Below are 27,975 nucleotides of genomic sequence, written 5' to 3'. Positions count from 1 at the left end.
GTAAATGATAAAGATATACAGTGATGTATCTCCACTGCGTGGTGGAGGAGCGCCACCAAGCGGAATCGGACCGGTACTACTTCACATTCAGCTCGTCGAATGCATTGATGATAATATACGTCCACCACAGCCTTTTAGTTACAATTGCTGATCCTAATAAACCCAAACCTTTGAATAAATTAATTGATTAAAAAAACCTACTGATTATCTAAATGCTGCTCTTTAGAAAATCTGTCAAAGCATTTGGCTGATAAAATTGACCAGGCTCACTATTTCTTGTTCTCATTGCAAACTTGAACACCTGCAGTCCACTATCTATACGGACTGCTTTTGGAACTCATAGTCCATTACTGTATAGCTCTTAACAAGTTGCGGCCCCTATTTGTAGTGTATGGTCTGTATAAGTCCAATAATTTCATCACAACAGCAAAATCTCCCCATCACACATTAGAGTGGTATATAATACAACACAAAAAGCACCAGGCCTCGGTTGATCCTCACAAGAGCAATATTTACGCATTCAAGCATTCATTTACTTTCATACCTTATATTATGTATACAAGCCTTAGGGTCCGAATGCAACAGCAGTGTTTTCTAATACTAAAGCCCATACTTGAACAGACGATCACATCGGCATTTAGAACCAGTAAAGAAAACAGTATCATATTTGTGTAAAGCTATGTACAAATGTCCCTCTGAAAGGTTGTTGAACAAACATTGTGTTCCTGCTTTCCCCAACTATACATAGGGCTTGTCTCTCTGTTACTCCTAGTGGCGATATGGGACGTATAGACAATTCACTATTGCCTGAGTACCAGTTATATTATAGGATATGTTTTATTAGGGGCAGACCTATAGACCCAGTTGCATAGCCACGGTGCCTGGAGGAACGTGCTCGACATTGGAAAGCTGCTCTGCTTCATTGATTCAAGTGAGTCTAAAAAGATTAATATAAGATTGAAATAATTGATGTTCCGTTGCGTTTGATTCAGAATTTGTTGAGCATGAAATTACTGCGCCATTCTAACCTCTTCCGTATGTGTAAGGTCTGCATTTCATCAACAAGACTAAAATTTGATTCTGATTTTATATTTAAAGGCAGCAATGTCATAACCAAATTATTCCTATTTTTAGTTTAGCGGAAAGAAAGGTGGCGGCCCAGGAAACTACAACTCACAATATATTTAGAAATTCCGCTAAAGTAATAATTAAAGTGGTGGGTTATTTAGGGGTAAAGGCATTAGCCCATAAAGGGGAAACCAAGTCCCATTGCCACGTTAACGCAGCCCTGGAGAACACACATTTGGCAAAATATAAGTACCATCAAGGGTGGTTTACGACTCTCAAGGGTACGTCAAGGTCGAAGACACCATCCACTAGACACCACGGCTAAAGGACACACAGTACAGGTAGTGCTCACTGAGAAGGTACGTGTAATCTCACCAAACAGAAGGAATGAATATGCCATAAATATTTTTTACAGTCAAAAACATTGCTTTACACTGGTTGGTCATAGCATATCTGTACAAGTACATGTGGTTGTAGAACAAGTATCGTCCCCTGTGTTGGATACTTTCACCCTCAAGCAAAAACGTAGCACAAGTACTAAATACCATACGTTAAAACTTTTACAACTGCCCAAAATTTTATCCCTTCGTACTGTTATCTCTGCAACTGTTCGTTCCAAACGCCCATCCATTTAGAATGGATGTTAAGTACCCTACAGCATCTATACTTGTCATTTCTTCAGATGCTTCGCTTGGAGGGCGTCTCGTCTTCAATATCCTTACAGTGCACCCCTGCCTTCGCCGCCATCACTGCAGAATAAGACAGATAATTATAACATTTATAAACTGTAAATTCATGTCGTCAGTACATTTGTGGTTTTGACATAGAAGTATGTAGACATAGAACACAACGACTATAATAGTAATTGGTCAAATGTTGGACATGCTTTTGTGAGCTGTGACTGATGATTCATTTTTTTATGTTTTCTGTAAACTTAAAAGTGTCGAACCTTGCCGTGCGGGAATGAACTGTACGTAGTTGGAGGGGAACAGGCCTATCCTGCCCCTCAGGTAACCCAGGCACCAGCCGCCATCTTCCCCCTCCAGCACCTCGATGACGTCATCCGGCTCGAGGCTGAGTTCGTTCTCTTCCCGCGGGCCGTAGGCATACAGGGCTTTGGCGTATCTTCTCTCTACAGGGATACAGTAAGTATTAGTAAAGGTATTCCCATTCATACTACTCTACAGTACATGTCTACGGTGGAAAGGATATGCTCTCGAGTGAATGAAGTGTAATTACAATGATAAAGTACCTTTGAATTTCTGACTTGCTGACTTCCTCATTGTTTCAATGCCTGCATACCCAGACTTCTGATTTGTAGGTTTCTCTGTGAAAGAAAAACAAAAGCAGATGATACGATACGCGTTAAAAACATATCCCATGTGTACGTAGAATCAAACGGATAAACATTGTGACATTTTCAATGAAGACGGTAGGTGGCGCAGCTGCATTCCTACTTAAGGCTTACACTGGTACACGAGTAGCAAACTTCATAACCAAAACTACTCTAGTATATACACGGTGATGCCGTTCATGCGGCACGTGTTGATGATATACCTGGCAAAGACGCGTAAGGCGGAGGTTCCCTGTCCTCCTCCATCTCCATCTTGCCCTCCATCCTGCCCTGGTCTCTCCGTCCGATGTTGTAGTAGAACGCGAACTTCTTCTTCTCCTTCTGACTTCTCCTCCTCCGGATGAACCACACCACCAGGAGGACACAGATGACGAGCCACAGACCTCCCGCTGTGGCCCCCACAATCACGGCAACGGTGGCGGAAGTCAGCTTCTTTGTAGCGGCTAGGAGAGAGGACATAAAGGAGGCAATGTCACTGTGTAATAAACGTCCTTCATCAGTGAACTGAGCATCTACTATAGACTGTCATCTTTTCTACCGGATGACCTTGTGTACTGCATGGAGCGGGAACGTGTAAATGTGGTGAATCGGAGAAAAAGAAGACAGATGATGTTAAGAATATAAATTGATGAAGACCTTAATTGTACATACATAGTATTACATACCCACTGGGTTCAGTACAGGTCACAACAAAGAATATTATGCAGATAACGTTACATATATACAATATCATGAGTAACTACACCTACGTAAATTCGGCTTCTTCTTGTTTCTTTATGATGGTAAAAAGGTAAGAACAGATTTTGTTTCATGATCGAAGGTTTGTCAATATGGAAGTCCTTGTTTAACGACATACACGGGACTGAATGGGCACACCCCTGGCAGAGTGCTCTCACTGGGCCAGAGACAGGAGGGAGTGGAGGGGCCGATACTGAATACCACCTTCGTCCCCGACTCTCAGGCATGAAGACGGGACTACATGTAGGTACAGGTAAAGGAAAAATGTTTAACGACAGTCAGGAACAAATACCTCGAATGGAGAGTCGCATAGTCCTGGCTTCACTCTTGCCGATCCCGTTGGAGGCTGTACACTTGTACTCTCCCGTGTCGTTCAGCCTGACCCTGGGCAGCACCAGGGAGCTGGCGCGGACGTCTTTGGACACGGGCTGGGACCGGGGCGGCGACTTGAGCCGCCCGCCATCTTTGACCCAGGTGATGTTGGGAGGGGGGTTGCCGTCAGCCACGCACTGCAGAGTGATGGGGTCTGCCTCGGTGGCGGAGGTCGAGTCTGTGAAGCTGATTATTGAGGCGGGGACTGGGGAAGGACGATAAAAGTAAAAATATAAGCTGCTGAAGTCTTGCTGAACATGCTTTACAGACCTGCAAACTTTCAAGCTCTTTGCCATGTTCGCACTGCCTGGTGACAGTTGATCCACAAGTGTATCGACTTTTGAAACATAGAGAATAGCTGCCGCCGAGGCTGTCAAAACATGCACTACATATACAAATGTTGAGGAATAGTCATAATATGCCAGTCTTATGGTTCCCAAGACAAAGTCACGAACAAGTTTTATATATTGCATGCGTGCACATGTACATGAACTTTCGTACATAAACTGTTTCTAGTAGCATAACTAAATCACTTGTTGACATATTCTTCCAGGTAAATACAAAGTACAGAGAAAATCGAACAGAAAATATTGCTGTAGTTTGTATCCGGCTATACTCACACAGAACGTCCAGTCTGATGTTGGCTGCGGCCGGTCTGACAGGGTGGTTAGCGATACACGTGTACCTCCCGGCGTCACCCCGCATCACGTGCCGGATCAGCAGGGACGGCGAGTCCAGGTTCCCGCCCGAGTACTTGCTCTGCTCGGCGATGCCGTCCACGGGAATGCCGTCCTTCTCCCAGCGGAGGAACGTGATGGGAGGGATGGCGTTCGTGACGAGACACGTCAGGGTCACCGTCTCACCCCACTCAGCCACGTACGGGTCAGACGGACCCACTTCTATCGTTGGAGGAACTGCGGATAAAAACACAAACACGTTTTTTTTTATTCAACGCAAAAGTCACCACTGGAACTAGGAAGGTAACATTTGCAAAGCAAATGCATAATGTTTACCTTCGCATACGGTCTGCTCTGTTAATTCTTACTCAATCACATTCATATACATGGTCAGAGAGCTAAATCCCCCCTGCTATAAAATTGCAACATGATGTAACCCTACACCAGTTACCATGGTGATAGACTGTCTGGTTCAGGTCATTGACCTTATTGGTTTGGAGAAGAAGAACAAAATAAAATTCATTTAAGCACACAGAACGTTTCAATCTATAAGATTATAGCAGGAAATTCAAGAGTAAAAACTCTCGAATCAAGAGACAGCAAAAAGAAAGGCACAAAACAAATAGGAGAAATGATGATAAAAGACGAGCGTATCCCCTTATTCTGCCCACGTACTATAGCTACCTAACGAGTATATGTGAAACCAAGTGCACTGTCTTGCAGAGACCTTATCTTAGGCTGGAAGCTGTTGGTGAAAAATTAGCAATACTTTTCACTCGCAATCTTCAGTGACAAACAGTCCTTATTACATTATAGTAGAACACCTCAGGCAATAATAATGTTGGACGTCATCATGTGTTGGAAGAAATGATTGCCTCAAGAAGTTACCATTACCAAAAGATTATCCTTTATGCTTGGCGTCTTTAGTTGGTAACCCTGGGCAATACGTGGAGGAAATTAAACCTAGACTGGAAAGTTCTCCCACATGCTTTATTATCGGGTGACTTTGATGATGAAGAAGCTATAATTAGTTTCAGTAGACGGATGCCAATTTCGTGCAATATGTACCCCCAAGGGGGGACCTAACACCTGCATTTGACAAAGCAATCTTACAGGACAAATACGGCTGGGTTTGTTCAAATGTTCAATCACTGCCAGGAAAGTTGACTTCTAATGCTTTATATTTGCCTAAAGAATCATTTGTTAAAGATGTTGTGTTTTAATTAATTCTCGAAAGTTTCTAGTTCTCCCGATCTTCTACTTAATCTTCTTGTTATATAAGAGATTGTATGGATAAGTATGTGCGCTAATGACATAGAAATAATAGGTATGACATTTTGATTTGTTTTGGAATGGGCTCACAGTGGGGAGTGATGCACAGCTAATCACCTTATTATTACGGTACACCGCATCTTAGGAATATGCTGCAAGGTTTGAAGCCGATGTTGGGAATTTCTTATCTACGTAGATCATGTTTTATCTATGTTTCTAATTATCTGTAGATCATAGATTTGATATGCCTAAGCATGGATGTAAGTGAGGAGTTAAGAATGTATGTTGCTCGCGGGGGGTCTTATAGACGTAAAACACGAACCCATTGTCCTTCACGCTTGTCAGTAGGGCGGGGAGAGTTGGGACGTACTCTCCACAGCCGCCATGAAATTAGAAACCAATTGGATTACACCATGCCCCACGTTCGCAGTGCCCCGTGTGCGGAAAGAGAAAACCCACCAGGTCCACCCTGCGGTAAATACCACCGCACGGGCATTGTTCACGGCGGAAAAATCTGCCAAATCAGGTTAGGATCACCGCAAGGTTCCCTGATCGCGTTAGGAACAAGTAGGGATCCCTGTTGCGGGTTTGCGCGGTTCACATCCTGAGCCTTTCATACATTTGGCCTTATTATATTTCTCCCTACGTCCTTTATTCCCAGTGCCTACTAGTTAATCTCCCCAGAGGTGTGTGTGGGTGGGAAATGGTACATTAAATGCAAAGTGGACTTTTGTCGGCTGATCGTTAGAGCATACACCTGTAGGCGAGATTTCCATAATCCATTAATGCCTTAACGAGAAAACTAGTAGGGAACCTCAACAAGAGATCCCCCTCCGACCAACCCTGCACGACCGCAAATTAGATTTGCCTTAAAAAAGATACCCAATTCGACTGGCGTCGTCAAGTGTTAGTCGACTCGTGGTTTGTTTAAATGGGCTACGGGCTATAGCATTTTGTCATTTTTCACATGGCCTATTCCCATCAATAATGCATAGCAACACGACTTGTAACACAGCCTAATTATAGAGCAAGCCTCCTGCAAATTCTCCAACGTGTCTCGCTTCGCGGTTACAAGACTCCTCTGTATGATTAATTCAAAAGAGACAGGGACTAGGGGACTTCTGGCGTGACAAAGGTTACGTTCTTTTAGAAAATGAGCCCGCTCGTGGTTTGGGTAAAACGTCGGCCTCCAGCATACAAATAGCTCCCTTCTGGGACGAAGATTGGTCACAAATGAATTACTGGTGTTATCGTAATGCAGAGGAAATTCCAAGGACAAAGGAATGCATCAGCAAATTTAGTGCTCTAAAGGGACCAGCATGTGGTGTAGAACACTGGTCCATAAGAACTGTAGTTATTCTGTTGGGAGTAGAGCAGTCCGACTGCTAAGGCCACTATCTAGCCCAGACATCAATACCGGCAATCTAGGAGTCTTCTTGTTTCAACTGTTACAGTAGTTTTGAAAACATATATATATATAGTGATTTGTATTCTTTCTCTGCAAACTTTGTCGAATATTCTCTGGTTAGACTTTTTTTGTTTTCTCTAGACTTGACCTACAATGCATATTCTTTATTTTGCAATTTCGGCATTTCAGTGTAGAAATTATATTTGTGCTGTTATGCTCTGATAATATAATGTAATAAGAAGCTGATAGATATGTTGGAAGTTGACTATTTTAGTATAATCTTCACGTCAATGTCTGCGATCAAGGGAAGCAGATTAAGTTAGAAAAACGTAAGTTAGGCCAGGGTTGACATACTTTGAAATTACACAGAGGAAAATTGCATCGGACATTTCTTTTCGTCTGGCCTTCAGAAGGATTGAGTAAACTGCGGATGACGTCGATGCCATTTTGCACATCGCTGAACCATTTGGTCATGACATTTCAGTAGTGAATGTGAATGCAATGCTTCCCCGAGATGGCCCACCTGGACATGTGTCATTAAGTATGCGGTTCTCTGTGCAGGGCTCTGGGGCCACCTTAATTACCCGCACAAAACGCAAACATCCACACTTGTGACATGCCCGTGGGATTCTACTGCCAAGTCGTATTTGTATCACAGATCCCTGGGCACCAACCACAGACTCAAAGTTTCTCCAACTCAGCCAGGTATCCAAGTCCATTTGTGGAGAAGACGAAAGAGACTCGGCAGCTATAACATGTTTGAAAGCCAGGATATCTCCAGCTGTCTACGCTACACTAGATTCTCCAAATGTCTCCGCTACACTCAATTCGAGAAAAACTTATAAAAGGACTCTTCTACCCACAGAGAAAAATCTCTTTGCCTCCAAGATTGATAGTATTTTTGAACATGGCCGTACGAGAATCTTGGTTCTCTCGGGGCTTATTAGCTTTGTAAAATAAATGGTGCAGCGGTTTGAAATGTCTGATAGACTATGGGCTATGACGGCGAAGTAACGGTCGGGTTTAGGAGAGAGACAGAAACAGACGGTTTTGATGTTTCTTGATAAGTCTTGATGGGGAAATGTTTCCCTAACGTTGTTGCACGTTTTAGTGGGGATTTGTGAATAGAGGTTTGGACCACTACTGTTGTTATCACGGCTTTCTGCAATTTTCAAGCTGTTTTTGAAACCAAGTAAAGGGATTTCTTCATCAGTTGGTTTGTCGTAAAACGCTACTTCTTGAGGAAAGAAGAGACGAAAACTCTCTACCAGGAGAGGTAAACTCTTAGATGGAATGTTGGATAGCAACGTGAAGTTCAATTTCTTTCTGTTGTTTGCAATGCGTACTTTTCTGAATATTTATGAGGAGTAGCTAGATTTTGGCTATGGATGTCTTAATTAAAAACCATTATATTTGATAAGACAACACCACTGTTAGTATTTCCAAGCAAAGGGCATGATGATAATGAGCATAGTCATTATCATATATAATGATAAACATACACAATAAACGTAACGAACCATAGCAAACGTAAGCACATGGGCGCTTTATGTTGATCTATTAAGGAGCATGCTACCTACAATATTGTCACAAATGGTTAGGGTGGGATTGAGGTATAGCAGTACTCTAACAGAAGAGGACATTTAAAGTAAGATAGGTGATGATGCCTGAACGTAACCACGCCCTAACCCAATATACCATAGCTGTAATATCTCTAAACGCGATAGCAGTAAATGTCACTATTACGATACAGGGTACGGCATGAATCCTGATCGAAGTTATAAGCCTCTTATCTAACCATTTCCCATTACCACACAAAATAGCCTCCGGGCTTCCAGCATTGCCGAACTTCAGCAACAGATTTAAAGTTAAAAGAAGCGAGATAGCGGAGGCAAGCGTTATGTATCTTTTACTGCATAGTAATTACCTTCATCTTCGTAACATCTAAATAAGGGACGGGAAAATGCCGTCCTTGAGTGAACATATAACTTGCCTCTCAAACACGGAGTTAAATTTAGAGTAATCCATGGCAGCCTGTGGCCCCTTACAAAACGCCGATGGCTTTTACAGCGATAAGAGCTTTTGTTTCTCCTTCAAATGGTCGACGGCGTTGACCTTGGATGCTTTTATGGCTGGACCTTTGGAGTGTTCCGTTACTTTCCGAAGCGCAGATGATAGATGAACGGCTAGCCTGCGTACATTGAGCTACTTTCCATGCCTTGCATCTTCAGTACTCATACAAGATGTTTTCTGTAGTCCGTTGTTAAGCCATTGATTTAATGTACATTGTAAGTACCAGGGGCAGGGCATGGTGAGCTGGAGGGCTGCCATTAGTATGATGCACATGTCAACTCCGCAGACATGTATTCTTCTTCATAGAATACACCGGCGCAAAACGTCTTAGTGGGCTCGTATTTCATGAGAGACCTTTCTGACCATGCAAAAGATATTGTATGTGTTGAAAAATTACATCCATCACTACAAATAAATTGTGTGGATCTGACCTCTATGAAATAGGTAAAAGTTCTGCTACAAGGACACTGCAAGAACGTATTTCGACAGGAATATCAGCCTCTTGAAGCGGTACCCAGAGAGTTTCCCACAAAGTATCCTTCAGTGCAAATAAATTGTGTGGATCTGACCTCTATAAAATAGGTAAAAGTTCTGCTACAAGGACACGGCAAGAACATATTTTGACAGGAATATCAGCCCTCTTGAAGCGATACCCAGAGAGTTTTCCCCACAAAGGTACTTTTAGTCGAAAGATTAGAATGAACGTGGACAGAAAATATAGTAGCGGAACGAACCATTCTGATGTTTTGAGACGGTGCCCATATAAGCTTACTCCCTCTCACGAAAGCTCACTTTCCTTTTCCAAAGTCGCGTTTACGTTTCTATCGATCATACAAGACGTAACGCTCCTCCAGAGACCCGGCATAATCCTTTGGTGCTTTTTGCGGTTTCGCTACATCATCTTTCTGGGGCAGACCACTAACTTATTCATCCATTCTATTATTCTACAAGGAAAATAGAAACTATCATGAATTAGTGACGGTAATTTCAGTGGACGCTTTTCATGTGAATTGTGAAATGTGAATTGTATATTCAATAGCATGCACCAAGTTGGTGGACAGAGGGCACAAATACATCATCTATATGACGAATTTGTAATTACATTCAATTGCTTATCACAGAAACATATATACAAACTGCTCCCCAAATATGTCCTAACTAATGACATACACATAAGTGCCTATTGGGAATGGCTACCAGTTGATTGTATTGTAAGCCGTTGTTAATAATTCATCGAGCTTTTACCTTTATTGTGGTAAAATTGAGTTGAATATAGTTTTTATTCCTTGTAGTCCTTTTTGAGTGATTGCCTGCCGTCTATTTCGTTATCATCTAGATTGCTGTTTAATTCTGTAGTTTTCAAAGTTATACAGCTAGTGGCCATTTTGTTGATGTAGATTCCCTGGTGATGATAGGTAAAATGTCAAACCATCAACTTGGAATTAAAATTGTTGTTTTCACTCATTCGTTGGCTTACATCCTGTTTATTGGTACGTTTTATGCAATATACATGTCTAGTCTGTTTATCTAAGTACGCAAAAGATCGTGTAGGTGGATTTAAACAGCCTTCTATCTATGGTAACATCGGCTGACAACATCATTATTACCGACAAAATGACTCCTAGATGTATGATAAACCTTATCGTTTGGGAACGGTTTTCAAAAATTATCTGTTTCATGGGATTTCTATCTTTATGGTTTGGTACATATACATCTATATTTCACGACGTTAGTAACTACTGTACAATAGAAGTGAAGATATTTAGTATATCAACTTGTTACCTATATACACATATAATAGCAGTAGAGCAAATAAGCGTGTGTATATAAAGGAAATGTTGCCTTTTATTTATGACATTTAATGCTATATTTCATAATATTTAATGTCATGTTGAAACATTTTGTAAACAGGTTCGATAATATTGGCTGCATAAAATTACATACACCGAATCGATTTCATTTCTGCAATAAATTGGAAAGCGAAGTTTTACTACATATAGACCACTAAATACCCCTATTACTTAGGATGAAATGAAATATTGTAATTCTGTCCGCACAGAGAATATTTCCTTTCACAAATGTATTCTATCAAGCGCTTGAAGAGTTCCCTTGCGAGATCTAAAATCTTGCCTGTCATGTTCAATGATAAGATATATGCCTACTTGTTAGTTAGATTCATTAGAGGCAGAACGTGGAAGTTGGAGCTACGATAGGAATCTGTATCTGTATATGTATAGCCGGTATAACCACACTTCGGCGTAACACACCTGTCCAGCTTCGCAGGCACGCGGCGAGGCGGCAGCTTGCTACATCACACCGAACGACTTGTTACACTTAACCCTTGAATATCTAACTCTAGACATTGTTTTAAACTATCTGAGGATAATGCCCCTACTTGGTGACGGCGAGTTCCACTCTGCGATAGTTCTAGAAAAGAATGAATTTCTGAATGAGGCAATACATCTGACCTGGTAGGGAAGCCGATGGTCGACAAATAGTATGGAATGAGTGGGGATAAATATTGATTGGTGGTTGGTTGATAGAGGGTGGGAAGGTATTCTTGTGGTCAGGGTTCTTGAGTCAGAATTGGAAGCTTCTGGGTTCTGATCCCCGGCAGGCCCTATTGTTGTGTCCTTGTCCTTGGGAAAGGCACTTATCACCTATTTCTCAAATGACTCAGGTGGTATAAATGAGTTTCGAACTTTGGCTAATGACGTCCCGTCGGATAGGACGTAGAGTCGGAGCTCCCATGTTCAAGGAGAGCCACCCCTTGATCAAGTTAAAATTACCACCACATTTATCGAAAAGAGCAGAGGTTCTCCCAAGTGTTAGTGGTTCAAACCTTACATTCTGGTCTCAGGGCTGACATCTTGAAGAGGTGATAGTCACCTGTTATGTCAATCCTTCCACAAATGTGGTAAAGCGATAAATAGACGAAGACGAACTTAAGGATAAAGTAAATGAAACTCACCCATGACGTTGAGTGTGATGAAGCCCTCCTCAGTGCCTATGTCCTCTATCAGCAGAGACAACACGTATGTACCGGCATCAGACAGGTCGGTGGAGTCAATCCGGAGAGATGCCTTGTCCGCGAGGCTCACTCGGTTCTTGTACTCACCAAAGGCGTTCACGGTCCCAGTGTTCGGGTCATACGACATGATAGTGTTTCTTCTCTTTTCGCTCTCACTATCCAACTTGCTCCAGGTTATGGAAATGACGGGCAGTTCCGTGGAGTAGTCGGCGGGAAGGACGGACGGGTCGCCGACCACGGTGTTCACATCGTCCGGTAGGGCCAGCCCAATCTGGCTCTGCGATTCCACTGTTGCTGCAAACATAACGTAAATGATGTCAGATAGAGAAACATTTTCTGTACAGTGCACTAGAAGCTAACGGCCAACTCTACCTCATTACATTTGCAGAAAAGAAAACTCAAAAGTACTTGAAAGTCATCATCATCATCGTTCGGCTGCGGCGACAAAGTACAAAACTTTTTGAAAATCTGTATCGGATTATTGCAAGATTGATAACTCCTTATAAAACGCAAAGGTCCAAAATATACTAAGCATAAATTTCAGTTGAAATCTGGACGCCAAAGTTTTATAAAAGCCTGTTGATCAGATATAGGTCTACTAGCGCTTAGAGCTTTTTGGTTTACAAGGTCTGGGTGGGTCAATGTAGTATAATTCTCCTGTAGTTATACATACTGACTTACACCGATCAGTACGCACCCAAAGATTTTCATAGGACTATCTTTATCCATTACTTCGACATACGTCGTTATGCATACATAGAACATCTGTCGTCTTTGTTGAACATGACTGAAGAAATTGAAGGCCTTTCATGTGCAGGTGCATCCGTTCGTACTGAGCCATCTTGCAGCAGTATCTGCCGGGGAACGGGCATAATTCACCTGTTTTATGATAACCGTGCGTTGGAAATTTATTTCGTGGTAGAGCTGGGCTATCGAGAACCAATGGCAGTAAACCATAAATTCAGCCCATTATGCTCTCTGCATCTCTGTTCTGGAGTTAAGGTTTCTATGAACATCGTAAATTTGACAGAGGAAATCAACAAAGAAGAATAAATATATTGGTAAATCTATACGGTGGAACGAAGTAATATTTTAGGTGACATGATACAGTATTTCACAACCTAATTCCGCAATAAAATAAGAGCATGATGATCATCATGAATTAAGATATGATTTTTTGACATGACTCGATATGACAAGTTTAATCAACGACACGATGGGTTGTATGTTTCAGCTTGACTAGCACGACGTTGAATCTTGTGAATATAAAATTGACAGAAGCTCGGGAAAATGTACATCGTTCCTTGATCTGCTTACAGGAAAAAGGGCACCTGGTCACGACTACCATCCATCAGCAGGGCTCTCCCCAGGCCTGTATTGAGCGGCCTTTACAATTGTTGCCGAGCCAGCATCTTTCCCCTGCTACAACTCACTCTGTTATCGCACCCGTGAGTTCTGTAGCTGCCGTATGTTCACACGCTCCCAGAATTACTCGTGATCAATAATGAATGTGAGTAGAAAATAGTGAGCGGTGCTCTCGTCTATCATTTGCAAAAAAAATGCCCTCTGCATTGTCATTTAGTTTTCTTTTTAAAGTAGATTCATTTAAAGCAAATTAAATCATTCATCATGTCAAGCACGAAATTACTGTCCCTCCTTCCTTCACGATCTTTGAGGACCACCCTTCGGTACCGACCCAGTATGCGGTAGTTCACCGGCGTAGAACACTGGTAATGTTGCTGCCGTACTGCGTACATTAGCCTACAATTTTCGTGTCGTCTGTTAAATCTGCTGCAATAAAAACTCGGATGTTTTGTGGGCACAGGGCGTGTTTTGAATCGTCCTCTTGACAACTGGCACCCAGGCCGCACAAACCCGGGGGAACCCCGGTATTTCACATTCTATCTGAGTTCAGCCAGTCTTTTTGCTGATGACGGCTCGAGCCACAAGCCGGTTAGCGGAGACATAAATCAACCCTCAAAGCGTCATAAAATCGTTACATGTAGCCGTCCACCCGCAAATTAGCTCTTCTCGCAAAAATCCAATATTAGGAGTTCCGCTTGAGGGTTTGGGGTCTTGTTGCGTGTAATTCCCGCCCGTGTTGCTGCATAGCGCCGAACGGTGCGAGTTAAGCCCCGGGAATATGTCTTCTGTGGGGAGCATACATGACTGCCGCTCGACAAAGGCGCCAAAAATAAGTAGATATTATCAGCCAGGTTTTCATCAATCTTTCATATCGCAAACAGGGCGTATTGAATACCACATTCAGCGGAGGGCGCCCCTGTCGACTTAACCATCCCTCTCGTTAATTGTTAAACACTAACGGCTCAAGGAGGGAAGGGATTTGACGTTGTAATCCCTTTTTTCTTCAAATAATAAGCGTTCTTCTTGGAAACCCATGAGCTCCAAAGGTTCTCAACCCCTTGTGTCAAGCGGAAGAACATTAATAAAATGTTCGTGAAGGGGCACTGTACTTGGGGCTACCCTGCTCGAAACGCTTATATTTTTTTCTGGTGATACAATGTAAAACTTTCGAACATTTTACATATAAGATGGTAATACATCTATGTCTAAAAGCTACATGTACTATTTGATGGCATTATGACAGGTAAAAGAGAGATCGACAGCATAATTCTTAAACTGAAAGTTTTCGTTCTAACTTTTCCATCAATGCGAAACACCTGTTCCCATGTAACCAAACAAAGCTGACCTAACGCGATTGGACACCCTTTGCAGATAAGTTGCACTTTTTGTTGGAGATAGCGATTGATTTAATGTCAACAAAGATGAGTTGCCACAGTTAGAGATTGTAACCTACAAAGACATCCATCAATCCGTCCTATCTCCTGCTGGAGTTTGTAAAAACGCCTTCCCTTTTCTCACGGCTGGCGCTTGACGTATTGATCCCTGACAATCTGTCTTCTCGCAAGTAAACACATTTTAAATGTAAATCAAAGTTTGATCGCCTTTCTTACATGTACATTTCGATCTGGGCAGCAGCACGTAGATACACCGAAGAACCAGACATTGATCGTACATAAAAAATGGATGAGAAATTTGCATGGACCTAGTACTTGGTGTTTTGAATCGAGCCACGATGGAGTTAAGGAGATCACGAATGACCAGTGGACGGTGGAAAATGGTTGAGAGTATCAGCCCGGGCCCGTGATCCCTTCACTCCCCGAGAGACCCGTATGTACACAGGAAGCAGGTGTTAAATGGGCTGCTGTAGCTACACTGGTATAAAATCGAAATTGAACTGACCTTTGCCAGTGAAAGGTTTCACCGGAGCGAAACGCGACACCAGCAAATTCCCCTTCGACCGAGGAATAAAACAAGGATAGCCTTCTTTAATAGACACGTCTCTTGTACCACCTGCTACGCGTAACTGCTTGTCAGCAGATTTTTTTCTGTATCGGCTATTTATTCTACCTATAAACAAAACAGTACAAGAGACGACCTTCTCAGACAATGCTTGTATAGTGCATAAAATTGCGTGTTCTTGATTGTTCCTCATAGCCGCATTGCAATTCTGTCACAGCTATTATACCACCAAGGACGCAATAGACATTGCAGTTTATGAACTAGATTTTGTTTTTGATATTTATCCAAAGCTAGCGTTATTCTACGTCATTATCTCAAAAATTTAACATATGGCAGAGCTCTGTATTGTAGTCCTGCCGTGGCACACGCATAATTATGCGGGGCGTTTTCTTTTGTTAGAAATGCCCATGCAAACGACTAAATTGATATTGAGTGGACAGATTAGGTCGAATTTACAGCTAATTGCATTATGTGCATTTCCAATCAGCCAAAGTAGGTCTCGTATCGGAAACTGTTCACGCAAAACGTGTCACTCGATACGCGACGTGACAAAACAGAAGTTATCACCACACGCTACGTACGCATCAAGATAGCTTTCTCTCACTCACCGGTGTTTCCAGCTAGCGTCCACAGTAAGACAAGCGTGTAGGACGCGGACGTCTTCATCCTGACTTTTGTCCTGCCGGAGTCGGAGTCTCAGGCGGTAGTCCGTACGGATGAGAGCGGCGGTGATGACTCTCGTTGGCCGCTCCGTCGACGCCCACTATCGGTCGTTGCCCAGGATGAATGACCACCTGCGATGATCAAATTTTGACAGAAAATCATCTCTCTACTTCACGGCATCACATTAGACCCAGAATAGCAATGGGGTGTTTCCAACGACCCCACCTGGAGCGGAGAGATATCCACCCTGAGCCAACCTCCGCTATGAACAGGCTCGAATGGTCACGTTTTAAGTACAGGGGACTTTCCCCAGGATTTTTCTTTCGCCCCTGATCTTCAAGATATGCAAATTAGGGTATCCTTCATGTCGCCCCTTTTACAACCGAATTGCAGACTACAGTCCTCATGCATGTTTCAGGAGAGAAAATGGGGCCTGGGTTCTCACTTATTGTTGAGCAGATTACAATCAGAACTGTTCAGGCAACATGACGTTTTAACAGATCCCTTGGGCCTCATTTTCATCTCGCAATAAGTATAATGGATGCCTAAACCACTGGTAGTTCCACGTAACGTCATTTCAGAACACGGCAGGGCGAGACTTTACCGTAAAATATGGAGCGGTGTCCCGGTTACGTTACGTGCGGTACTTACACAGGAAAGATGGAGCGTGGCCTATTTCATCGCTATCGCCTCAGGCCAGCATCTACAACAGTATTTCAAAGATAACGTATATGCAGATATTCTGAGTCTGATGCGTTTATGATCCCCGTCGGGCCTCCATCTGATTGTACCAACCACATTCAAACCGCCCGCTGTTAGGAGCACTCTGGAGCTTTTGTGTTGACGTGAATATAATATATATATAACCACAGGTATAAGTCTTCATACAAATGTTTGTACACGTGTGTCAGGCGGCCCTAATGAATCCATTAATTCCTTTTCATTGCGCTGACATAGACATGAGTAATCATGGGGTGTTAGGCGATGAGACATGATAATCAAGATGCGTACCGACATTTATAATGCAGTTAATTTGGCTCCCTATTATCTGTTTTTCAAATTAAAATTATGCTGTAAAGTGGGAACAGATAGAAGTCGCAAAATGCAATGAGGAGGATTTGAGGACAGAATGTAGAACATGAAGCTCAGTGATTAGTAATAGTTTCGCTCATCGTTCATTTCAATTAAGGATCAGACTGTAGCTTCATACTGAATAAAAAATAGCCGGGGTGTTTTGGCACTTGTTAAGGCGCGGTCACATTTCCGAACCCGGGGCCCGGCCGGGCAGTCGTTTGGAACGAAAATTATGATATGAGACAGCAAAACACAAAAAAAGTTTTAGAAAATCAACCGTGAGCACTATTTGTGTATACTCTTAATACAAATTGTTTATTTTTCGTTTACGCAAACAACCCGGCCGGGCCCCGGCTTGGAAATGTGACCGTGCCGTAAGAAGGGAACTCAGAAGTGGAGTTGAGAGGGACGTGAATAAGTGTCGGGTCGTGGAGAGCAGAGCGCCGCTGGTCAAAGTCATGCTGAGTCGACCCTAGAGAGACTGCAGCCGGAGAAAGGTGCGTACGAATGATAGCACATTATTGTCCCGTGTGTTCACCAACGAAGCAAAAAAGGCCGCCTTGTCTATGGGTGGTCCACGTAATGAGGTGATAGAACGACAATTGTCTAATCTGAATCTTTCCTTTTCCCTGATTGGAACAAGGACGTTTTCTAGGACGTAACGTTATCTACTGCTTTATCTAGTTTGGGCATGCATGCATCTTTGCTGAACTTCATAATGACTGTGAATAATCATCACAAGAGCACTGGCAGGCAAGGACGTAATGGCAGTTGTTAGAACGCAGTGCTATCAGTCGTCATGCCATAAGCCCGTATATGGTGGTGTCAAAGTCTCGTCCACGCTATATAGTGAGATCTTGGGATTATTGAACAAAATAGTCTCCGTGTATTCATGAAAGTTATGCAGCTTAAAATACCATTCCAAACACATCTGACAACAAAAGATGGATGTTTTTATGGTTTAGTGACCTGACTGCATTATTCTCTGGTACAGTGAAAAGGCATTTGTCCATGCCATATTCTCCCATGTTCGGTAAAACTTTGGCAAGAGTTCGCAAAGACAAATGCCATTGATGTATCTAAGAAATATAGCCTGCATTACACCGAAAGGCGGTAGACTTGTCACAAAGGACCAGGAGTCAGCTTCCGTACGTCAGGATATCGTTCAAAGTCTGGCTTTTATTGCGATTTCTGCAAAGTGACAGATATTCCAGTCGTAACGTCCTCATTATTGCCAATTCTTCAATAGTCTTTGCCGTCGCCCGGCTAATCCGCGGTGACATGAAACAACCTCTGGATTTCCCAGTAAGCCCTAAGTGCGACGTAATTCCCTCACATTTTTTTCACTGCAGAACCCCATACATATTTTACATTGTGGCTCACATTTTCGGAAAGGTTTGCTGTATCGAATGTTGCGGAGAGTATGTCATGCAATTTTAACCAATATACTTTTCAGTACGGTGTCGCAGCTGACATACTACGCTACCCTGAGTAGATTATGGAATATAGTGTTGTAACAATATATAAGTTTTATTACAAATTCTTGCCCGAGGGCTAATTGCAGGAACAGAAGAAACATTTGGTATAAAAACAGATAATTAGTACACATAAAACTACTGATAACTACTAAGAAACCACTAGTAAAAACTACTGGGTTTGACTTTTTTGAACCCAGAGGATGACAAAGGATCCCACTTAATAATATTGTACAACTTCACAAGAGAAATTCCAATGTAGACGTTAGAAATATCCCTCTCTTCCAAACTATTCTCAATCGTAGACTGATTTCAACAGTTCGCAATGTAACTCCTAAATGCTGTGCCTAGAGCTCCAACTGCAATTAAGCGTTATTGCATACAGTGCACATACCACTCGTAACTGTACAAAGAAGTCCCTACAGATTTCAAGCACACCGGTATATTGCGCCACTTGAGCGTCGGTGGCACTCTTTGATGAGGCAGGAGTGTGGACGGGTCGATACAGACTGTCTGTCCCATTTACTTTGTTTGTATAAGTTCCCTTCCCGCACGACTGGAGCCAGTTGATGCGAAAACGCCGTCTAGGCAACTTGTTCTTGATTGTTGTGAGTTCCCCCTGACCAGGCAGGTATAATGAATGGTTGGTTGACTTTTCCACCCAATTTAACCCTGAGGTACATGGAAAGTACGGGTGGAAGTCGTCGTTAGAGTAAGATGGGAAAGCTAGCCTAGTCATTTCATGCTATGGTCGTTTCAATTTCGTGTATTTTTTTCTTGAATTTTATGAAAACATCAATTAGAATTAGTGTGAGTGACTGCTTTGAAGGTACACATACACTAGGAATGTCTATCTTCTTTCTTTAAGCGCACTCAAACATATCCAGTATTATGTATAACGTTGTGGGTGGGTATGCCAGCACAAGACTAATAGCCTGCCCATGTGTAACTCTATGGATGGCTGGCTTCTCTGATGTGTGAGTCCCCCTATTTCTCAGTTCATATATATAATATAACTCCCTGTTATATTTCGTTCAGCAAGTAAAAGAGTATATGGAATAGCTGTCACTAGCCTAGCTCTAAAGTCGCCTCCAAACGGAGAAAGATACGATGGACAAAAGTCAAGAACCATACAGAGGCGTTGTCCACAGGGAACGTACGTTTCTTTCTCCGGGGCCATGAAATGAACCGAAGAGCAGCACTGCTTTGAATAGAGCTGTGTTGTTAGCCAACCCTCCCTAGCCACACGTACAGGTTGTGACCTTGGGGTAGGCTGTAAGGTTGAGGAGTAAATCGCACGCCCCGCTCTAACCCATACAAAGGTCGATTTCTCCGGTATACATGTGTTGTACAAATCGATTTCAAAAGCTCCACGTCGCTGCCATCCTGCTTGTCGAAGTGCTTTTTAAATGCATGCATGACAATCCGTGACAAGGTAAGTTGGTGCACCGCTCGTGATCAGGATCAGAGCTATTTCTCTTCGTTTTAAGTTGTAGGAGTTTTGGTAGATGGATATTAATATATTAGAATCATACAACTACTATGAAGAGAATATGTTGTTTATGGGCAAAATCATGCCCGAAGGCTACTTGCTTTTGCAGTCAATTCAAAGATACTATTCGGTACAATATAATAATAGGAGACAGATAACTGCTGTCTGGGAAAAACGTATACTACTCATATGACTACTACTACGCTACTACTACTACGCTAGCTACATGTATTATGAGATTTGACTTGAGAATATATCATACTACATACAGTATTTTTTTTCGCAACGCCGCACCCAGATCACAATGTAAAATGTACAACCCAGAATAACTTAATGAATGAATACACTATTAGATAGTGCATGGATAGTGCTAAAATATTCTTAATTCTAGCTTTCCTCCCCCCAAAAAAGAACATCCTCCAATGTGGAGAAACACAACTATATTCCAAGCCTACAGAACGGTAGATTGTACCAAAGCTAATGTTGCAACACCGGAGAACCAGACAAAGGGAACAATGCCTGAAGGGCAGGGGAGACAGACGGGGTAGAAAAGGCGAGCCGGGCCGCCATTGTTCTTTTGATATGCATCATAATAATTACGTTACTTGACTGGATTGTGTTTATCCTTGAGCCACACGCATGTAGATAATAGACCATATAATTGCATATGGGTCGTTACTAATAAAACCATTAAAACAATGAGAAATTCACCATGCAAGCATGTTTTAATACACGTGTTACTCTAACTGCATTACCAATCACTTATCTACGCCGCTTACTTTCATTCGGATTATACAATTGATATTTTACACATCATACAATTAAACTTTGAAACGCTCCCCTATCGCAGGAATACTCTTGCTATTTCGTCATATCTCCTTTCAATCGTTAGACTAAAACTTCTTACCTCCCCAAGGAAGATGAGAAAACAGTTGGTTGTTTTATGTTTGTTTTGCGAAGGTTTTTGAGTTGAGCATTACTGTGTGGTGTTGTACCACACCGTGTGTTGTGTAAGGCCAGGAAAGGTCAGTAGACCGGCTGCTATTGGAGTCCCCTGCTGTTACACCTAGCCCATACGTAAAACCTTTATCCACCACGCTTAGCTAAGTGTATATAAAATCTATCACTTTGTAGGCGACAGGGGTAGCATTTAAAACTAGCTATTGAGTGTTACAAATTGCTTCTGGACTAAAGCAAGCGCTGGGAGTTTGTGTGGGACTAAATACGGGATTATCCCTCGCGCGTTAAATGCTATGGTGACGTGAATGTGATATGGCAGATCAAATCCGCAGGTTTAGAGAAAGAGGCGACGGGAAGTGAAAGCAGGTGCGGACATCTTTAAAGTGCCCTGTTTTTAAAACCCATTAGTTCGTTTTACCTTGGTTACGTAAATTGGAATTCTGCACTAAAAATAGTTCTAAATGAGAGAAAATAACAAAGGTGTAAAATGTACACAACATATGTTTAACCAAGGAGGTGGTTTAACATATAGGTCCACGACATTATGCCTTTTTTTACGATTCTTGTGTTTTGCATACACAATGAGTCGGTTTCATGAGAATCAACTCACACAATCTTAATAGCCGATATGTTAATATTAATATTTATTTATTCATACATGTATTTAGCTTTGTTCGATCTTAGTTGTAGTAGAACATACGAAAAGCCCCGTACTTTTGTCGAGTCAATAAAGAATCTATATATAGGACAAAATAAAAAGAAGTAGACATACCGGTCTATACGGTGGCCAGACGTGTGGGTCTACACTCACACACCGAAGTCCCGGTCCGATCCCGGCGGCAGTCCCCGCACGCTGTCCCGCCTCAGTGTCCACCCCAGCACGTTAGTACAATCAACACCACTTGTTTACCGCACAGACGACAGTTATCGACCGGCACCACTGGAACCCATGCCATGTAAACCCTTTTGTTTACGTCGCTCCTTTTTTTGTAGCACTGGGAATATAAGAAGGCACGCCTAAGCCCACTAACACAAGTGTAGCTACAACTCTTTCTGAGAAACGAATGGAGTATTATTCATAATTCCTTTCTTTTCAGCATTGGACTGATCCATTTCAGACTGGGGGTAGTACCACCCTCTTTACTACTAGTACAGCAAACACCTGTTTCTTTATCACACCTCTCGATGCACTAAAGATCGCGATTGGCACTACTTTAAAAGGAGGTAGTCTATGTTTCGAATAACAGCGTAGCAAAATGAATTCCCAAGTTGGAAAAATAAAATGAACTCTCCCTCTGTGTGCATGCATCACAGCCCCCCTGCCTGCGGCAATCAGTAAGTCAAACAAACCGTAGTCATGAGATGATTGACACTTGTGCAGATGGTACCACCTGTACCTCCCTCATGTCCGCAACCAATTCTATGTTTTCCTAATTCCACTTAAATGTCGCTTCACCAGTAGTATTGTGATAAAGAAGGCGTATGGAACAGCTACGTTACAGGTTAACTGTTTCCCTCTCCAACTGGGCCCGTATGCCTTTATTATCCGAATTTGAAGATCGCTGCTTTGCCAGGTGTGCGATGAGAGGTGTAGGTTAAACTACGTATATGGAGGAAACCAGAGGTATCGTTTATACCTTGAAGCCAAAGGTAACTCAGTAACAGGTCTTCGATGCAGATGTGTATGCTGGCAGAGTGGGCACCCAAGAATACACTCAGGATATACCAACCGCCGATAAAACTGTGATCATCGTTCTGTCAATTAGCATGTGTAGTAAGGCGCTGTGTAACGGGTGGCGCTTGAACGCCTGAGTTGGACGTTTGCCATAACTGATCTCTACAATCGTTACAGAGAGGGGACTGTCGTACAGTACACATGTCTTGAAAGACAAACCACGCTCTACCCCAGAGTAAAGTGACTGGTGAACAACTGTTTTCCATGTTTCTTGGTGCTGTATGGTGAATAAATTCACAAACTGAGGCTTGATTGACCAGAAGCCAGTACAGATTGACATATAACATGTCTGTGAGGTCATTTTTTTTGTTTGGCAAATCTCCAAGTAGACGCAGGTGTTTGAGAACTTGAATAACGCCCTATCATAGAGTGATCTCTGTCCACAAAGGAGGAGATAAAGAACAAAGGAACATCAACGCCTCATTTTCCACCATATTGTCTGTGTGAATCCGTGTGTGACAACCGGCACGTGCCAGGCTCTGTTCCCATGGAATGGACACTGTCATTTCTTGTTTACCGCTCATCAACTTAATGCTCATTAAGTCCGCATTCAGCTCTGAAAGAGCTCTTCACAAAGAAGTGGTAATCACCACACCTTGTGTGTTCCTGGGCATTATGAAGGAGAGAAAACACCGATCACGAATTGTCACTCTCATTTATCTCGTTTAAAAAGTAAAGTCTAGTGAGACAAGTATAATAAATCATCATCCATAGAAATCGCTCTTTTGGATTTTCATCATGAGAAAAGTAGAGATTCATTTATTATGAGATTCGATATTTCATTATTGTGCCATTGATGTGCAGAAAGCTGACAGTTTGTGCTTTGTAGGTCGGCGTAGTTTTATCGACGTTTGTCGCGTGCTGGTGATGCATAGCCCCGTGACTAGACAACTACTTACGGGCCATCTGTCGGAACATCCGGGCAATTGTGCACGACAGGTGCAGCGTTCACCTGCAAAGTCCCACGGGAAATCGGGCGTGTGGGCGTGGGGCACGGGGTTTATGATGTCGGGACACGGCCCACAGTCAAGCTGATCCCCCGGGAGACTATAAAACCTCATTTGGAGTCTTCACATTAAACACTTTCTGTAGAGGAGCACGCGCGCGCAAGGTATGATGGGATAGGCAATAGTAGAAGGGTAACGTCCCGTTAAACAATGCAAACATGGGCGTGGGGTTGGCGTTTTATTATGTAGGGACACGGCCCAGAGTCAAGCTGATCCCCGGGAGACTATAAAACCTCATTTTGTCTCTTCATATTAAACACCCCCTTTTGAGGAGCACGCGCGCGCAAGGTATGATGGGATAGGTAACGTCCCGTCGAGCAATATGAAAACATGGGTGTGTGTGTCTTATAAATCACTTTGTCACTCTTAATAATACATTGTATTTGTGCAAAAGAGATCAATTCAGTCGTACCGCTTCTCCCTTGCAGAACGTCTTACCCCGCATAAAAGTCATATAATCTCGCAGTGTTTTATGATGTATGTACTGTAGTTAGTTTTGTACGTTTTAATGTATTGTTGTACGAGCATTGATCACCTTATTAAAGCGAAAGTCAAGCTGATCCCCGGGAGACTATAAAACCTCATGTTGTCTCTTCATATGAAACACCCCCTATAGAGGAGCACGCGCGCACAAGGTATGATGGGATAGGCAGTAGTCGAAGGGCAACGTCCCGTCAAACAATACAGACATGGGGGAGGGGGTATGGCTTCCACATGCTTAATAATATATGTGTGAAATGAACTTGTGTGAGATCAATTCAATCGTACCGCTCCCCCTTGTATAACTTCTCAACCCCGCATGAAAGTTATATAATTTCGCAGTATTTTATGATGTATGCACTTGTAGTTTATTATGTACGTTTTTCTCTAATGTTGTGCGGGCATTGCCCCCTGCCTAAAGCGAACAATTAATAAAAATAGTAAATCATACGAGCTTTTATCTAGCTCCAGAGTAGCGTTACGTAATAAAAGAAAAGGTCTTAAAAATCGATTTGGTACCTGGCGTTATATGTGTAAGTGTAAAATGTAGCAAGATTAAGAAGAACAGCATCTCGTACTAATATTAACATTATTAAAAAAAGGTCTCTTGCAGCCCTTAGAATGCACAAATTGTCAATTCATCGAGCTGTGTATCATTGCAAACACAAAGAATCTTGTGACATTTCAAATTCGACGAAGCAAGCCCAGTCAGAATAAGCAGGCTTTTCCCCCGGGGTTTTCGGCACATGTTGCCCTTTTCTGTCGTAATTACTTTGATTAATGTCCTCAATTACCGCGTCGGTGCTCAGTTCACTAATAACAGCCGGAGGGCAGTCGTTTTCCCCTGGTTTATCTCGTCCTTGTTCCTGAGAATTAATACAGTACTTCATTTTCTGTTCCGTCTACAGAGGAAAGCTTTGCCTGGATGTCTATCGGCGCGAGTATTGCTTCCTTTTGTGAAATCGCCTTTCATTTTCACGCGTCGTTTATCAGAAGCTTTGTAGTTTTCTATGGTTAAGATTAGATAAGGTGCAGTACAATATATTTCTTTATACTTACAGATCAAAAAATATATTTCGTGTATACAATATATACATTTTTTCTAACTCCAGGTAGTCCTAAAGTAGGGAGAGGTAGTAATATAGCACTATTTATGACAGTTTATGGGCAGTTGTTAATGTGTTAATTAACTGTGGAAGTTGTTAATGTGTCAATAAAATTCAAGCTAGTGCACGGCGTTGGAAGACGGAACCTATCCCCTTTTTTTGACCACCTGTACCTGTTACCTCCGCAACCGAGGGCACAAGAATGACAGGAATTGAACCCTTAACCTCTCTGTACCGAGTTAGTTAGCCTTACTACTCAGCCAATATCTTACCGCCACCTTCAATTGCATGCACTAACAGCACATGCATATGTCTAACATTTGTTGATCGGCAGCGCACCGTGCGAGATACTTCGAAAGGACACCTTAACAGACGAAGGTTGGACAGTTACCTGTTATACTGTGTGGTGTATAACAGGTAACTGTCCAACCTTCGTTACCTGTTAACTGATCCTCCAACCTAACCTCCTAGCTATAGCTACTTTTGTTATTACATGGAGTTGGTGCAGTATATCTTGTTGAAATAGGGGGTTAAAACTACATTCTTTGAAGTGCGATTTTCAAACTGCATTCTAATGTTTCTCTTGTAAATGATAGACATTAGAATTCAATGATAGCATCTAGTTTACTAATCCATAAACATTCTATCCTTATTTGTGCTATCGGAAAACTGCAGTAGGCTGATTGGTCGCAATGCGGCTCTCATGCACCTCTCACACAGCATGGGTGCCGCCTTGCGACTTTACACATACAGCAGATAGTGTTATTAACAACAAGTATAACAGTATATTGGTGTACTTGGTGGTTATGAAACGTCACCGTGTCTTACTGCCAATAGGACTGACCTGTATTATGATATGTGTACCTGTGTACTTACCACTCCCCATCCACTGGTTGAGCTCAAGCACGAAAATCTATAGTCTAGGAGATTCTCAGAAGAGGCCTAGAAAATAAGAAACTTAGCCAACCGGTACCCGTACATACTTTGGTCGGTACCATACAATGAAACCTTAATGCCCCCTGATCATTTTGAAATAAGTGCTATTATGGTCGAGCTGGGACATCATGGTTCTAAGTCTCTTTATGCATGCAAATTTATGCAAATTAGGCAAATGAGCCATAGATTGAGAATAAAGCAGCGTAACTTGTGTAATACCTATCTAAATGTCGTCAAACTTTGTACTCGACACCCACGAAAAGCGGCCAAGATGGCCAAATGGGGTGATCTATCTGTAGATATATATCGAGTATAAATAAAGGCACAAACAAACTTGGTGAAAGTTGCAAGTGAGTTGTGACGTTTTCTATGTACCTTGCTATTTCACGACATCTCTGTCATGCACGACTCTGTCTAGTATCGATTGATTTCTGTGACATCAGACCCTCCCGGATCCCCTGTACGTATACCCGTCAGTGCAATTTCCGTTGAAAAGGCCATATGCCATGTGCCTTGATCCTGGTCGACCTTTACCCTAAACGACACAGTGTAAGTACGTTTAAACAAATTTAGCCCTTTTGACAGTGGCATATGTGTACCCTTGTTTGTAGCCCTTCGCTAGTGGACGTCAACCTACTTCTGCACCTGTTGTTCCTGAGCCAGTAAGGGCACGGTCACATTTGCAAGCCGGGGCCCGGCCTGGTTGTTTGCGTGAGCGAAAAATAAATAATTTGTATTAAGAGTATACACAAATAGTGCTTATAGTTAATTTTCTAAAACTTTTTTTTGTGTTTTGCTGTCTTATGTCATAATTTCCGTTCCATACGACTGCCCGGCCGGGCCCCGGGTTGTGACCGCGCTTTAACCAAGAGTTCATTGGCTTCAATGTAGGCTACATGTATATCTGTACGTACTTCCCAACTGGATTCTAAATACAATCTTTCAATCGGTGAATGTTTTCATCAGATTGTTAAGTCACTGTATGAAAGGCTCTTTTTACACAACCAAGACGTCTATTCAGCCGACGTTTCGGTGACCGTCTGTGAACCAGTCAGAATTGCCCTGAGGAAGGCGACAGATATTCACCGAAACGTCCGCTGAATAAACCTCTTGGTTGTGTAAGAAGGGTCTTCCTATTGAATCCTTCAGTCGGTATAAGAGATCTAGAAAAGTGTTGTTCCTCAACATGTCAACGGGGAATGTGACAGGCTGCCAAGGACCCTATCACCTTCAGCAAGTAAAATTGTCTCACATCTTGTACAGTCAGACGCTTGAGTGGAACTTTCTCAAATCAACGGCAGTGGCTCCAGACAGCCTTGACATGAAAATACCTTGAAAGGTGCATCAGCGCTGAAGAAGAATGATTTATTTGCTATTCATACCGGTAATTGTCGGTTGCCGCTGGAATGGGAAAACGCGTCACAACCTATTTCACGGTTACAGAGGGGGAACCCGAGTTGCATAAGGGATGGTCACACATCCCAGAACGTCGCTCTAACCGAAAGCGTCATGGTGTTCCGTTGAAGAAGCGCAATCAGTGTAGAGCATGCTACGGGGTTTGATCATACAGTCATGCTAATCCATGTATGAGACAAAAACCAAGTCACCGTGTATAACCGGTAAACCGCCTTGAGGCGCAACACACCGGTTCTGTGCCTTAAACACAAGCTGAGTAAGGCCAAACTGATAGGTCTGCTGACGCACTCTTACCGGAAAGAACTTTACTGTGG

At 42.5% G+C, this 27,975-nt stretch overlaps 1 protein-coding gene across 2 annotated transcripts; it reads right to left on the bottom strand.

The window, feature by feature from the left end:
- Positions 1-186: 186 nt before the first annotated feature.
- Positions 187-22,027, bottom strand: LOC109480184 (hemicentin-2-like). Of its 2 annotated transcripts, XM_019782347.1 has the most exons (9): positions 21,754-22,027; positions 15,926-16,111; positions 11,934-12,287; positions 4,153-4,446; positions 3,453-3,737; positions 2,626-2,865; positions 2,321-2,395; positions 2,018-2,200; positions 187-1,817 (listed from the first exon to the last, which is right to left on the bottom strand). In XM_019782347.1, the coding sequence occupies exons 2-9, from the start codon at positions 15,981-15,983 to the stop codon at positions 1,747-1,749; spliced, it is 1,560 nt and encodes a 519-aa protein (XP_019637906.1). In that variant the 5' UTR covers positions 15,984-16,111; positions 21,754-22,027; the 3' UTR covers positions 187-1,746. The 2 variants fall into 2 exon arrangements, with proteins under 2 accessions (XP_019637906.1, XP_019637907.1); XM_019782348.1 differs by lacking the exon at positions 21,754-22,027 and having other exon boundaries at positions 15,926-16,191.
- Positions 22,028-27,975: the final 5,948 nt, after the last annotated feature.

The sequence above is a fragment of the Branchiostoma belcheri genome, unplaced genomic scaffold (assembly GCF_001625305.1).
Source record: "Branchiostoma belcheri isolate BF01 breed outbred unplaced genomic scaffold, Haploidv18h27 scaffold5, whole genome shotgun sequence".
Lineage (NCBI taxonomy): Eukaryota > Metazoa > Chordata > Leptocardii > Amphioxiformes > Branchiostomatidae > Branchiostoma > Branchiostoma belcheri.
The sequence above is the reverse complement of the archived record's forward strand: the minus strand, read 5'-3'. Positions and strand labels throughout refer to the sequence as shown.